This window comes from Balaenoptera borealis (assembly GCF_965194805.1).
Source record: "Balaenoptera borealis genome assembly, chromosome: 5".
Lineage (NCBI taxonomy): Eukaryota > Metazoa > Chordata > Mammalia > Artiodactyla > Balaenopteridae > Balaenoptera > Balaenoptera borealis.
In genome coordinates this window covers 136,211,935-136,226,831 of record NC_138862.1, presented here as the reverse complement: position 1 = coordinate 136,226,831, position 14,897 = coordinate 136,211,935, and the positions used below count along the sequence as shown (strand labels likewise).

Genomic DNA, 14,897 nt, shown 5'->3' with positions numbered 1-14,897 from the left:
TACCATAGACTGGGTGGCTTAAACAACAGAAATGTTTTTTCTCACAGTCTGGAGGCTGGAAGTCTCAGATGAAGGTCCAGCAGGGTCAGTTTCTGATGAGGACTCTCTTCCTGGCTTGCAGATGGCTGCCTTCTCACCGTGTCCTCACATTTGGTGGGGGAGGGGGGAATCTCTCTCTCCCTCTTCCTCGTCTTAGAAGGCCATCAGTCTGATCAGGTTAGGGTCTCTCCCTTATCATCTCATTTAACTTTACCGCTTTGTGGTGGGGGGTGGTTAGGGCTTCAACATGAGTTGTGGGGTACACAATTAAGTGTCCCCAGCAGTGGACCCAGGGTTCAAACAGTCTTAGTCGTTGTGTTTACAGCCTTCTTTAGGTGCCATCTTACCCACCCTCAACCATAAACTGGATTTATTCTTGTTTTTCTGTGAAACAAAAGGATAGCTTTGATTTTTCTGTTCTTGCTGATGGAACATAAGTATTCCACACACTTTTCAGAAACTTAAAGGTATGCATTGTGAATTCCAGTTGGAAATAATTAAGACAAGCCTGGTATCTATAGTATGCTGTATTTGCCCAATTTATCCAATTATAAAGTCTTCATTTTGTTTTTAATTATTTTCTAGTACATCTATTTCCCAGGATGGTATTAGTGTTACTCCCTAAGTCACAAAATACCCTTCTTGAGGATGAAGATTGAGAATCCTGACAGTGTTTGTACTTTGTTCTCCATGATTCTGAGTACATATTCCTCTGTGTATCTTTTCCCCTATGTTCCTTTTTCTTAATTGAAATATAGTTTACAGTAAAATGCACAGACTTTAAGTGTATAGTGTTGAGTTTTGGCAAATGTATACACCCATGTAACCTTTCTCCCAGTCTAGATTTAGAAGATTCCATCACTCCAGCAAGTTCCCTCATGTCCCTTTTCAGTCAGTCCCTCCTGTCCTCAGAGGCACCTCTCAATTGCCTGTTCTAGAATTTTATAAAAATGGAATCATACAATATGTACTCCTATGTCTTGACTTCTTTTGAGATTAGTCATATTGTTGTGTACATTAGTGGTTCATTTCTTTTTATTGCCGAGTAGTGTTTCCTGTATGGATGTACAACAGTTTATCTATTTTGCTATAGGTGGACATTTACATTTCTTGTTTTTGGCTCTTATGAATAAATAAAATAAAAAATAAATAAATAAAAACATTCTTAGATGGGTCTTGTTAAAATTTCTCTTGGGTAAATAGCTGGATTGGAATTGTGAGGTCACAGGGCAAGCCTCCATATGTCTTTACTTAGCTACTCAGCAGGTCGATAGATTGATGGGCGTCTCTCCAGTCTTTTGCCAGCCTTGTGCTGGTTCCCATATTTCAGCAGTTCTGATTACTTTTTATTTCAAAGGCTATGTGCAAATCATGAATAATAGTATTTTGCTTGGTCTTCCTTGCTACTTTGCATAGTTACAGTTATTTTAATCTTTTGAACAGTCTTATGTACGTTAGGTTTTTTTGCTTCGTAGCAGACTTGAGATGAGTGATGGACAGGTGCTCTTTCCCCTCTTTACTGATAAGAAAACCAAGGGTCAGTTTTACTAGACTTGAATAATTATACCTTGTAAATGACAGAACTGAGGTGATTTGGTTCTGGTCCTTTTCATTTCATATGTAGTTTGTTGTTCATCTGCCAAAAATAGGATTATCACTGTAAGGAAAAAATTCTGCTACGTTTAGTTCTGATTATAGTGCTTAATATTGATGGCATACTGGATTGCTTTCGATTTTGCCATGAGTCCAGTTTATGGATGTTTTGTGACGTTTTTCTTGTGCTTCTGGGAGACCAATCCCTTTGAATAGTAAACTCTTAATTTGCCTTGTTAACACCAACTTTCCCACGAGGTAGCATCACAACAAAGACTTCTTCCCTCCCTCCCTCCCTCCCTCTCTTTCACTCTCTCTCTCTAATGAATTAGATCCTAGTGATTTTTCATTTTGTAAAATATAGCATGTGGAATACTTTGGGAAATAGTATGTTTAAATTTTTATATATTTAATGGCAAAGTGATAAATCTACTTTTTAAAGCTTTGAAAGTATAAATTAATTGTATCTCACCATCTAGAAAAGCAAGATTAGTAATGAATGTTTTTGAAGAATATTTGTCAGTATTTCTTGTACATTTTGATAGAGACTGATTGTTGTGCCTTTAATTGGAGGATAGAGAAAGAGAATGTTTTATTTTGATGTATCTTGCATGGCTCTGAGTACTGCCTTTAGTTCAAGCTATTTTGTTTTTTGGCTTGTTTATAGCAGGTTCTGCCAGAACTATTTTTATTTTCTCAAGAAATTTTATTTCCTTCATGTGTGTACAATTTCTAAAGCTGTTAACTCATTTGTCTTGTATATCTTCATATGTTTTAGGAAGCAGTTCAGGTACTTTTGAAGCATTCTGCAGATGTTAATGCTCGAGACAAAAACTGGCAAACCCCTTTACACATAGCGGCTGCTAATAAAGCTGTAAAGTGCGCGGAAGCTTTGGTCCCTCTGCTGAGTAATGTAAATGTGTCCGATCGAGCAGGGAGAACTGCACTGCATCATGCAGCTTTCAGTGGACACGGGGAGGTAAGTGGTATTCAGTTAGACAGTGATTCTCTCTCCCTGCGTGTGTGCCCCCCCCCATTATTAATGAACTTGCCTATTTTGCTCATTTTTATCTAATTTTGCCTTTTTCAAACCCTCAGACTTCTTTTCATGATAATTCATGATATAACTTTCTCAAATTTAGAAATTTATTTATCAGATACAGCCCCTGCACTTGAATTTCATGGTCAGCCTGGGGAGACAAAGGACAACACTGCCAACTGTGACACAATGTGAAAAGTATGTTCTGTCATTGCAGGAAAGAATGTCTAGGAAGGCGGAAGAGTTTCATTGTTCTCCCAGAAAGATGGTAGCAAAGGAAGGTGGAGTGTAGAAAACATTTTCTTATAGTTTATTTTGAACATTTAGTCAAGAATTCTTTGATGACAGACCATCAAAAGAAAACAATTTAAGAAAATTAGTATTTAGTTATCTTATACAAGGAGCATTGGTTAATGTTAGGTGTGCCATAGCAAAGAGTGGGGTTTATGTATGTACATGGTAGACTTAGGAAAGAATGAGACTCAGAGTTAGAAGAACCTTTGAGGGCAGCTTGTCCAGTCCTTCATTTTTGTTGCAGACACAGAAACTCAAAGAGGTAAAAATGGTTGGTCCTACTGTATAGCAGAGGGAACTATATTCAATATCAATTCTTTTCCTGTAGTAGAAAAGAATCTGGAAGAAATATATGTATATATAAAACTGAATCACTTTGCTATGTACCTGAAACATTGTAAAACTGAATCACTTTGCTATGTACCTGAAACATTGTAAATCAACTATACTTCAGTTTTTTTAAAAAAAAGAGGTAAAGTGACATTCCCAAGATTCCATGGCTGAGGGCTAGTCGCTGCAGTGCTGTTTTCACTGTTCTTCTCGGCTTTTGCAACATAAAGAATTCTTGTCTTTACTGCAGTTCAGGTCACTAGATGAGTCCCTTTTTGACATCTGGAATGCCCTTTCTAATGGGGAAACTATTGTAAATATGCTTGGACATAATGGGAATGACTTTTTTTGGTACATTATGAGGTAAGTAGACTGTGCAGTGACCTTCAGGTCTAATCATATTACGGACACTGCATCTGTGTTTGAATTAAATTTAAGACATTTCTGGGATCAGAGTGCACTTTGAATTTTAATAACACTTTGGGCTACAAAAAGGAATAAAACCTGTTGTTAAATACTCTCCCTTTAGACTTTCCAGATTTGTGCTTAGTTGTTCATAAAATACCAGGACACAAAGTGGCATCTTTAAAAAGATGCTGATGCCTGACTTCAGTAACCACCATAGTGAAACCTTTTTTCGTATATTGTCCTGTTGTTTATTAAATTATGTTAAAGCATCTTCAGTATATAGTCTCGTCTTTCCTTTCTACAAATGCAGAAATTCGGTGCCAGAGAGCTTGAGATGAGTAGTCTTCACGATGGATATTCATGAACAGTTCTGCTTCTGAATGTTGATGAAACTGTGTTTATTTTTATTCCAGATGGTCAAACTACTCTTGTCTAGAGGTGCCAATATTAATGCTTTTGACAAGAAAGATAGACGTGCTATCCACTGGGCAGCGTATATGGGTATGTGTTTTTTAAATTTATTTTTTGACATTAAGTATTAAGGAAAAGTTGGACATTTCGTTCTTGCATTTGGTATAACATGTCTTTTAGGATAGTGAGAAGTTGCACCATATCTGAGTTTGCTGCCCAAGTGTAACCAGCCTGGCAGTCGGGAGAGGTTTGCCAGGACAGGAGTACATTAGGTCCAGTTCTCCTGAAAGCTGTTTAAAATTAATTCTGTTTACTTTTAAAGGGAGAGATGTCCTAGACACAAGCTTGGGATACAGAGTTTAGATTGGTGTTTACTAAAAGCCCATTCCCATACCCATCCTGAACCCATCCTTGTTTGTATGGGAATATTAAGGTAGAAGTTGTGAAGATGTATTAAGAAGCCTGTTATCTTGTGCCAAGCACTGGGTTAAATAGGCATATCACGTTTGATTTCTACCACAGTAATTTCACAGTAAGAAACTGAGGCTTAGATATCAGCTTTTCTGCTTTTAACATCTTAAGGGAATTCCCTGGCAGTCCAGTGGTTAGGACTTCACGCTTTCACTGCCGAGGGTGTGGGTTCCATCCCTGGTCGGGGAACCAATATCCCACAAGCTGCGCAGTGCGACCAAACAAAGAAAAAAAAAAGATTCTTGGAAAGTCTTAGGATCTGCACAGTTGCAGTCTGAAACTAACAGAGCTCATGGGAAAATGGTCCTGGGGCAGACTGCTTAAAACCTACGCAACTCCACGAGCAGAGCACTAACGAAAGCATTAATGGGTTTTTGAGGTAACTGGGACAGCCAGGGAGGAGAAAGGTCAGCCTTCCCCAGGATACTTTAAAACGCACAGAAAGAACAGAGCAGAGATGCTGGCCTGCGGACGCTAAGACCACGCAGGTCGAAGTGGATCTCAACCTGCCGCAAAGCTTGCAAGTCCCGTAGGGCTAGGCTGTGCCTCTGGAAGGAAGCCGTGAGTGGGGCGTCTTACAATAGAGCTGAAGAACTCCTTGCTTTGCAGCCATGGAGCTCAGGGCTTTTTCTTTTCCTCCCAGCAGTCCATTCTGCTTCTGCTGTTCTTGCTCCTCTGACTTAGGAAAAATTACATGGACTGACGGACCTGCCATGTAGTGCTGGTCTCATTCCCCTGTGCCTCTCATACTGACTACAAAGACAGTCTAGCCCCTCTTCTCACAGGCATAGCTTATCCTCACTACTCCCTGCCTTTGCTCTTGTCTTTTCCTAGCTCTCACTTAAAATTCGAAGGTTGATAGAAGATTATTAATTTTAAAAACTATATAAAATTGTATAAAATACAAAAATGTAAGAAACCAAATGAACTCAGAGCAGTTGACAGTAACCCCAAGGTCCAGGAAAATCCTTTGCCCATCATGGAAATAACTCTTGGGCCCTTGGTGTTTCTCTCACACCAAAGGTTTGTGCCTCTAGTTATGTCATGGGCACTTTTCTTCTATCAATTGAAGGTAAAACATCCAGAAGCAAGTCTCCTGTGGTGTCCTAAAGTGCCCTCCTCACAGCCTGTAGGTTTTCTGTATTTTAAGTCTTGGGGATTTTTCTGAATATTCTGGAGTAGCTTATTCTTGACAGTTCAGGAACAGATAGTCTGTGGTTTTAAACTATATACCTTATATTAAAAGGTTCACACATTAAGCAGAGGGTGTCAGGCCTTTTATCTCCAAAGAATTAAACTTGGCTAAACAGCTGTTTTCATAAAATTGAAGGCCAAGGAATTTTGTGGGTTGCCTCTAATTGAGCTCCCAGAGTAGCTGGGTGTGTGTATCTCAGGGGCCCTTGGATGGCTTTGTTTTCCTTGATCTACTAAATGTCATTTTTCAGGCTGATTGTGGATTGTAAAAGATATTCTGTATTTCTTGGACCTCATAGTCCATTTAATTTTTGAGTATAAACATTCAGAGATTCATAATTTTCCTTTCCCTGTCTCTTCCTTCCTTTAAGCTTGGAAAAAGAGGAGTATTGACACACAGTTTCTAAAACCATTCAGTTGTTTTAGGTGTTCAGGATTAAAAAGGAGCTAAATATATGAAAGTAGGGAGTTATTGCCTGGTCTATTAGACAGGCCTTAAGTCCAGGTCATTGACACCTCTAGAGAATCTAACAATATTAGCCTAAGAGACATTACATTATTGCATTACATGTCTTCTTGTAATTTATTTCTCACAGGCTGCTGTATTTGCCCTGACCTTCTGTCCCCTGGTTGAGGCTACCCTTACTTTTCTGTTAGGTTCTACCTCTTATCCTTATGCTATGATTGAATCCTCTGTTTATGTTCCCCAGCCCCACCTCTGTCCCCAAATGAACTGATCATTTTTCCCTCCCTACCCTGTGTTTGCTCCTACCATGAACCTTCATGAAGAATCCGTTTACTGGTACTGATGAACCTAGTTGCAGGGCAGGAATAAAGAGGTAGACATAGAGAATGGACCTGAGGACATGGGGTGGGAGGGCAAAGCTGGGGCTAGGTGAGAGTAGCATCGACATATATACACTACCGAATGTAAAATAGCTGGCTGGTGGGAAGCAGCAGCATAGCACACGGAGATCGGCTCGGTGCTTTGCGATGACCTAGAGGGGTGGGATAGGGAGAATAGGAGGGAGGCTCAAGAGGGAGGGGATGCGGGAACATGTGTATGTATATGGCTGATTCGCTTTGCTGTGCAACAGAAACTAACACAGTATTGTGAAGCAATTATAACTCCAATAAAGATCTGTTTAAAAAAAAAAAAATTCATTTACTCATTCATCTTTTCTGTTGCCTTCAGTGCTTTTAGCAATACCCAGTCACTTTTTGCCTCAAAGTACCTTACTGTGATGACTTTGACATAGAGGGTACTAAATAAATATTAATTACCTTGACAAGCAACTCATTACATTATTTCTTCTTAAAGCAAAGCATAATTTGAGTTGATGTGAAATGGTGTTTTCTCTTCTTACTTTCCTTTCCATAAAAACTTGTGAGCATAGCTCATTTTACTTTTATTAATACATTCATGAACAAAAGAAAAATGTAGGGAATTTTCCAAATTCCTGACGGATAATGATTACATTTATCAAATTCACATTGCATGGATATAATTTTTTTAAAGGAGTTATTGACTACAGAATTATGTATGCCACGCATGTCTGCTGGATGCTGTCTTCTAAAAATACACCCAGATGAATTGAATAAAATCTAGTCTCCTTGGTAGCATCGTTCTATAAATTGATAAGGAAAACACATACGTATTCTGGCTAGGTTCCGCCTCGCTAGAACAAAATCATTTATTTCACTCTAGAACTTTCTTCCCTTTTTTCTTTTAAATAGGTCACCCCAGACTGGCTACGGAAAGGCCCCTTCTTCATGTTTTCAGTGGTCCATTAAAGGAATTTATACATATTTCAGAAATGTGCTTAAACAAGTATTTGTCAATTTTAAGATTGTAAATTTCCCTATGCATGGCACCTTTTAAAAACAGGGCTTTATGGGTCTCAGGAAAAGTTCACACTTCCTGGAATCTACATAATTAATATGATCTAAATCATTTACTTAGAATGATGTGTTGGTTTTGGATAGTTTTTCCATTCTGTTTGTATAATGGGCCTTCTAGTCTTAAAAATCAGGAGAATTTGTTTCTTTTTGGCATATTTAGTGAATAATATGCATTTGCCCGGTTTAAAAAAGCTATATTTATGTGTGAGCCTCCTGGGCATTATAAGTCCTGGTTTTTAATACATTACAGTAAACCCAAGTAGTTGTCTTTCTAGAGCCATAGATCAGAGAGTAATGTGTAATGAGAGATCTTTTGTACCAGTTAGTGCCCTTATATGATAGTCACATTTAATTTGGCACCTAATGATTTGACAGATATTCTTTTGATTTTTTCCTAAAGGTATAGTAGATATTTTTCATACTGAAATGGGGAAAAAAATAGCTGAATGTATCCTCTTTAATTGATAATTTATATATATGAACAACTATATCTACTTGATTCTTTATGCATCTTATAGACTCCTTTTCTCAAGGGGGCAAGGTACTGTGTTTGAAAGTCTCATTTTTATAGTTATTTACTTTATATACTCCTTCCCTATGAGGGGTATTAAAAATGGCATCATTAGCAACTCGTTTAATGTAACATATTTATTAGGTACCTATTTTGTTTGAAATACACCAAGAAGTAGAACATAAGAGCCTATGATATTTGTCTTTAAAGATATATATATTTGGGAACTTAATACATAAAAGTAATTAAAGAGTTTGTTAAATAATGATTCAAGTTTAAGATACATCACAAAGTATTATTATGTATGCTTATTAGATAGTATTTACAGGTACATTGTGCTTTTGACCACGTAATGCTAGGCAACTAGCAGCCTTAGACTTCTGGGGAAGATAGGAACTGACATGACCTTCTTTGAGGATTAGTAACAACGATTAGAAAGAAACGACCAAGCAGAACATTCCGTACAACATAGGAATCAGTCCCATGAACAAAGGCACAGAGGTGGAAAGGCTTTTGGGAGGAGGAGAAAGCACTGTATAATCTAATGTGACAAGAAGTGAGGAGATAAGAAAGGAGAAGGAGAACAGTGGTTCTCCCACCTTCCAGTTACATGTCCCCCTTCCTGGCCTCCTTATGTGGTTGGGTGGGGCCTGAGACTAGTTCTGACTAATGAAAGTAGCATCCCCTGTGGACCAGAGCATTTAATTGCTGGTGTGAGACTGTAGTCTGTTCCCCTTTCTGGCACAGTGACCAAGCTGCCTTCAAATGGTGTGTCAGCTCCATGAATCTGGATCCTTGCGTGACTGAGCAGAGCCCTCTGGCCAAGCTATCATAATGCTAATGAGAAATAAAACACTAATTGTTTAAGCCACTGAGATTTGGGAGTTGGTTGTTAACCGCAGCACGTATAACCTAGCCCAGGGGTCCCCATCCCCCAGAACCGGGCGGCACAGCGGAAGATGAGCGGCAGGCGAGCCAGCCAAGTTCCATCTGCTGCTCCGCATCCCCCCCATAGCGCCGAACCATCCCCCCCATCACTCACATTACCGCCTGAACCATTCGCGCCCCACCCCCGCCGCGTGGGAAAACTGTCTCCCATGAAACCGGTCCCTGTTGCCAAAAAGGTTGGGGACTGCTGACCTAGCCTATCCTGATTGATACAAGGTTGTTAAGGCATCTGGTGGAAATAATAAGGAAAAAGAAGTTTTTAGCTGCGTGTTCTAAAGACCTGACATTTTTAAGAAATAAGCCCAAGTCACTCCTAGATTTCCACGTAGAAGAAGATTCCACAACATAAACTAATGTCTTACATTAGACATGAAAAGCTAACTTAAGAACTGGAGAATGTATTAAAACAACCTTGGAAACAACAAGATCTAGGTAAAAGGAAGATTGCAGGGTTATCATTGGATAAAATAAATAAATGTATTACTTTGAATTATTAGTTACCTCTATCAGCATTTATCAAAATTATCCTGAATTCCTATTTTTTTCTTCTATCCTCTCTCTGGTTATAATGTGATTAATTGGTGACTTGTCATGCCTTATCTAGTTAATTTGTATTGTATTTTTACCTGTCTTTAAAGATATTCAGGATTGTATTTCATATTTTCCATACACTCATCTTGTTTTTTCTTCATAAACACAATTTCAGGTCACATTGAAGTAGTGAAATTACTTGTGGCACACGGAGCTGAAGTGACATGCAAGGACAAGAAGTCTTATACACCTCTCCACGCAGCAGCCTCTAGCGGGATGATCAGTGTAGTCAAGTACCTTCTTGATCTTGGGGTTGATGTAGGTGTACAGACTAAGCAGTACAGAAGAATGGAGCATTTTGTGTGTTTGTGATTTTGTTGTTGGCAGAAGTTATTTCAAATTTAAAAGATGATTTCTTACAATAACATTTTTGTCTTTTAATAGTTTTATGTTTATAGTCCTTTACATAATATACAGTGCACTGATGTCTGACCAAGTTATGAAGTTAGTCAAATGTATTAAGAGGTAAAATATATTCCAAAGGTGAATGGTTGATTGACAGAAGTTTTTCTTTTCCATCACATTCTAGGCCCTGTAGCTTCATTTCAGCTATGGAAACCAGCAGATCAGACATATTTGGATTATTTTCCTAAGTGACTGGGTTATTGTTAGTATTATTTGCCCAGTTTGTGTAATATTTCCTTTAAATGACTGTAGCTGTTCACATTACAGGATATTGGCCAGAGGTAGGCAGGAAAACTAGAGGCTTCTGGCCCATTAGCTGCAAGTGTTCCTTACTGTATGATCTGTTTGGTTCAGAGGGGTTGCTCCTTCATCTGAATATATTTGATTACGGAATTGGGATAGCTAAGAATACCTGGAGCTCCCACAGTCCATCCTTTAGGCACAGTTCTGACAAACTCATCTGGTCTTTAAAACACAGATGAAAAGCAGCCAAGTAGAAGGAGAGAGGGAGGTAGTTTAGATCAGCTGCAAAGACAGAAAGATAGGTGGTAATCTGGTTGGACAAAGAATACGTGACAGAACTGTGGAGCTGGATAGCCTATTAATTTAATTTAAGGACTTTGTGAAGCACTTAGTTATTGAAAATGTAGGGATCAAAAATTCAAACACATTGTTAGGTAGAAGCTTGTAGAGTACAAACAGATGAAAGTTTTATTTCAACTCAGCACTTCCTATAGCTCTGTTTCAACAGAGTGACATAATGCCTTAAGAGACCCTTGATCTAGATAAATGAGATAGCCTTGTTTCTGATCACTGTTTCAAGTCCATTCTGGTGCAATTTTTAAAGCTTATGTTATTGACAGCAAAATTATAAACTCTGGTGAGAGTGTTCTTCAGAAAAAGTGGTCAGACTTAGAGCCGTTTAGTGACATGTGGCCTCCAGTTGCATGACTTAGTTTCCTAGAGCTGAAGTGAGTGACTTAAAACAATAAATTTAATCTCTCAAAGTTTTGGAAGAAGCTCCGAGGGAGAATCTTTTCTGTGTCCGCCACCTTTTGGTGATGAAATCTAGATAACTTGACTAAAGTTAAGTGTTGCATTTTCACTTCCTCTAATTTCTGTTACCGGAGATCTGAGAAAAGAAAATGTTAAATAGAGTTGTGATAAGTTGGGGCCAACCACAAGGTTAGAGGGCACATTCTCCACACAGGACTGACTTCAGTTTTGATGATTCACTAGAAGGACTCCAGAAACTCACTGAAAGCCATTATACTCACAGTTATGGTTTATTAGGCAGAAAAGATACAAATTAACATCAGCCAGAGGAAGAGACACACAAGGCAGAGTCTAAGAGTATTCTAAACACAAAGCTTCCATTGGCCTCTCCTTACAGAGTTAGGACTCCTTACTCTCCCAGCATCAGAACGTGACATATGCACATAGTATTGCTAACCAGAGAAGCCCTCCTGGGCTTTGTTTTCAGAGTTTTATTGGGCCTCCACTACGTAGGCATGATTGATTGATCAAAATTGCTCATATGGTTGATTTCAGTCTCCAAGTCCACTGATACCAACGGACCCAAAGCCCCTCCCCTCCATCACATGGTTGGTTTATGTGCTGTGGTTGGCCCTGCGCTAAAGACCCGCTGTCGCTGTGCCTGATCCTACTCTCAGGTCCAGGGTAGCCAGCTCCCACCCTGGACAAGGACACAGCTGTCAGGTGTGCCACAGATTACCTCCCAGAAGACAGGCACGAAAGTAAAATTCTTTACCACAGAAAAGTTATGTAAACTTTAAAATATTCATCCAATATATTTTTTAAGAAAGAGGAAGATAAAGAAACTTCATTTACATGAATTATTTCTCAGTGTTGACTATATTTTTTGAGCATATTCATTTTGGTAAAATGTCAGTATGTAGGCTGGAAAATATCTAAAGCCCAAGTTTGTTGCAAAAATGAATTAAATAGAAAAGGATGTCAGTCATTTTTTAAAAAATCTTTCTACTAATCACCAACTTTAATCTTTTGTCACTGTAAATAGCAGAAAATATGCGTGTTTTTCAATATATGTCAGAATTTTCCATTTGTGTTCATTTTTCATGATTCTTAGAATTAATTCTATGATTGTCCCTTACCTAGAATGCTTTTAAAAATATATTACTTGTTTTCATTTTCCTAAAATATCTCTTGGAATCATTCAGTTTTGTCATGAAGTAGACATTGTATATATGAGTTATATTCCCTGAAGCTACAAAATCGTTTGACACCAAAATGTTGTTATGTTCATTATTTTTAAAGAAGTTTGAAATTATAAGCCATATCTGTGTATTTATCCCTGTTTGTTTCTCACTTTAATAATTAGATTTCAACCACAGTGTTGCTAAAATAGCTCACAACGATAATTAGGAAGACTGCTTTAAGATTGACAATTTTTTTCTTCCAATAGATGAATGAACCAAATGCCTATGGAAATACACCTCTTCATGTAGCCTGCTACAATGGACAAGATGTTGTCGTGAATGAACTTATAGACTGTGGTGCTAATGTAAATCAAAAGAATGAAAAAGGGTTTACTCCTTTGCACTTTGCTGCTGCGTCAACACATGGAGCATTGTGTTTAGAGCTTCTAGTAGGCAATGGGGCCGATGTCAATATGAAGGTATGAAGTAATATCAGAATCCCTATCTAGTATTTAGGAGTTCACCGTAGTATCAGTAGCTACTAAAAAGGAGTGAATTACTGATAACACACAGATGAATCTTAAAAATACTATGCTGAGTGAAAGCCTTACACAAGAATATATTCATATTTCCATTTATATAAGGTTTTAGAACAGACAAAATTCCAGTTATATGGGGTTCCAGACTCTATAGTTGGGATGGGGGGAAAAAGAGAACAATTGTTGCCTCTGGGAGGAGGGATTGATGAAAAGGGGGTGTAGGGGGACTTTCTCTGTGGTGGTAATGTCCTGTATTTTGACAGCTTTGTGTTATATAAATAAGTGTTAGTCAAAACTCATCAGGTGGTACATTTTTTATATGCCTCATTGCATGTAAATGTTCCCGTAGAAGGTTACAAATCAAACAAATACTGAACCCTAGTTAATGATACGCATACCAAAGTGTTTAGAGGTAATAGGTAGTGATATCAGCAGCTGACTTTAAAAAGCATCACTTAGGGACTTTCCTGGTGGTCCAGTGGTTAAGACTGCACACTTCCACTGCAGGGGGCACAGGTTTGATCCCTAGTCTTGCGTGCCACGCAGTGTGGCACCCCCCCCAAAAAAAGCATCATTTAATTGCATGGGTGGGTAGAGAGATGGATGTATGATAATGCTCACATAGTAAAATGTTAGTGGTAGACTCTAGGTGGTATGTATATGGGTGTTCACCATAATATTCTTTCAACTTTTCTGTTTTGAAATTTTTCACAGTGTTAGAAAAATTAGAAGACTGATACAGTGTTTTACATATAAGAATAGTTGCTTTTTGGTTTTTTGGTCATTCCCTTTCAAGAGTGAACATTTGAATTTTAGAAATATGTGAAAATTCTGGAGCCAAAATATACGTACCTTTACTGCATAATTCTTTGGAAATGCACATGCAACCACAGTTTTGAACATAACTACTTCATAATGTATAATCATCATTTTATATTTTCCAAGATGCTTTCACTGATTGCTTCTGTATTAATTTATTAATTCATTCTTTGAGCACTTGCCAAACCATGTCTTGTGGTGTAAAGAAAAGAAAACCACAAAAAAAATTGAACCGTTCAGGATTAGTAAAAACATTTAAGCTTCAAATGTTTTCATAGCTTTCATTGCATAAAATTTCAGCTCCTTTTGTAGGTGTGATGAGCCAGTGTCTTTCAGACTGGTAGAGAAAGGAGTTCATTTTCTTACCTCTCTAACTTTAGAAAATCCTTTAACGATGCCACTGACCCACTCTGACAGCTGTAGCAGCAGCAAGCCCATCTATAATTAGGTCATTGCTCTAAATTGCCCCCTGCCAGCTAAAGGACAAAATTTATACATATCAACCCATGGAAGGAAAGGGCATGAGATATCATAAAGAACCCCTTTCTGGTTAAAATGTCTCTTTTAAGAATATACATTTAAAGTTTTTAGTTCTCGATCAAATCACCTACTAAACTAAAGTTTTATTTTTAATAATTTAAATAACTTCTAAATATTTACTGATAAGTTCAAACTGCTTATTTTGATTTGAAGAATTCCTGCTGTTTGGATAATCAGTGCCTAGAAAAAATATCAGAATTCTTGTGGGGGTGGGAAATTTGTTACTTGTTTCCTCAAAAGGAAATTTGTTACTCGTTTCCTCATTAATATTTTTTAATGAAGAGTTTTTCAAAATAAAAATTTTGAAATTATCTTCATATTCTTCAAACGAAAAGATCTCATCAAGTAGCTTTAGTCTCTGTGAGACCCCTTTATGATAAAGTGGCTGTAGTTAAAATTATCTTTGTTAAATATTAAAGTATCATGGAATAAGAGGCTTACCTATATCGTTAACTGTTACGCATTTTTTAGTTTATATGGTGCTGGGTAAAAATTAGGCTTTCTATTTTATACAGTGCCATTTAGACATGACTATTTACTATAATTTGAAGATAATTAATCACTTGCTTCATGTCATTGCCTACGTAGCTGACTCTAGTACCTATGATTATTTTTAAGTCTGTATTTTCTTTTGAAATGTTGAGATGAGAACCAGTTCTACAAGAGGGTCACTTGTAGTATAA

General features: G+C 37.8%; 1 protein-coding gene across 8 annotated transcripts in view; it reads left to right on the top strand.

Moving 5' to 3' along the window:
- The window catches only part of ANKRD28 (ankyrin repeat domain 28), a 176,079-nt gene that overhangs the window by 121,907 nt on the left and 39,275 nt on the right, over nucleotides 1-14,897 (top strand). For all 8 annotated transcript variants that reach the window (XM_082392645.1, XM_082392644.1, XM_082392643.1 and 5 more), the window contains 4 exons: nucleotides 2,411-2,611; nucleotides 4,117-4,204; nucleotides 9,847-9,989; nucleotides 12,583-12,795. In XM_082392645.1, coding sequence (XP_082248771.1) covers nucleotides 2,411-2,611; nucleotides 4,117-4,204; nucleotides 9,847-9,989; nucleotides 12,583-12,795 — 645 coding nt within the window. The remainder of the gene's footprint in view (nucleotides 1-2,410; nucleotides 2,612-4,116; nucleotides 4,205-9,846; nucleotides 9,990-12,582; nucleotides 12,796-14,897) is intronic.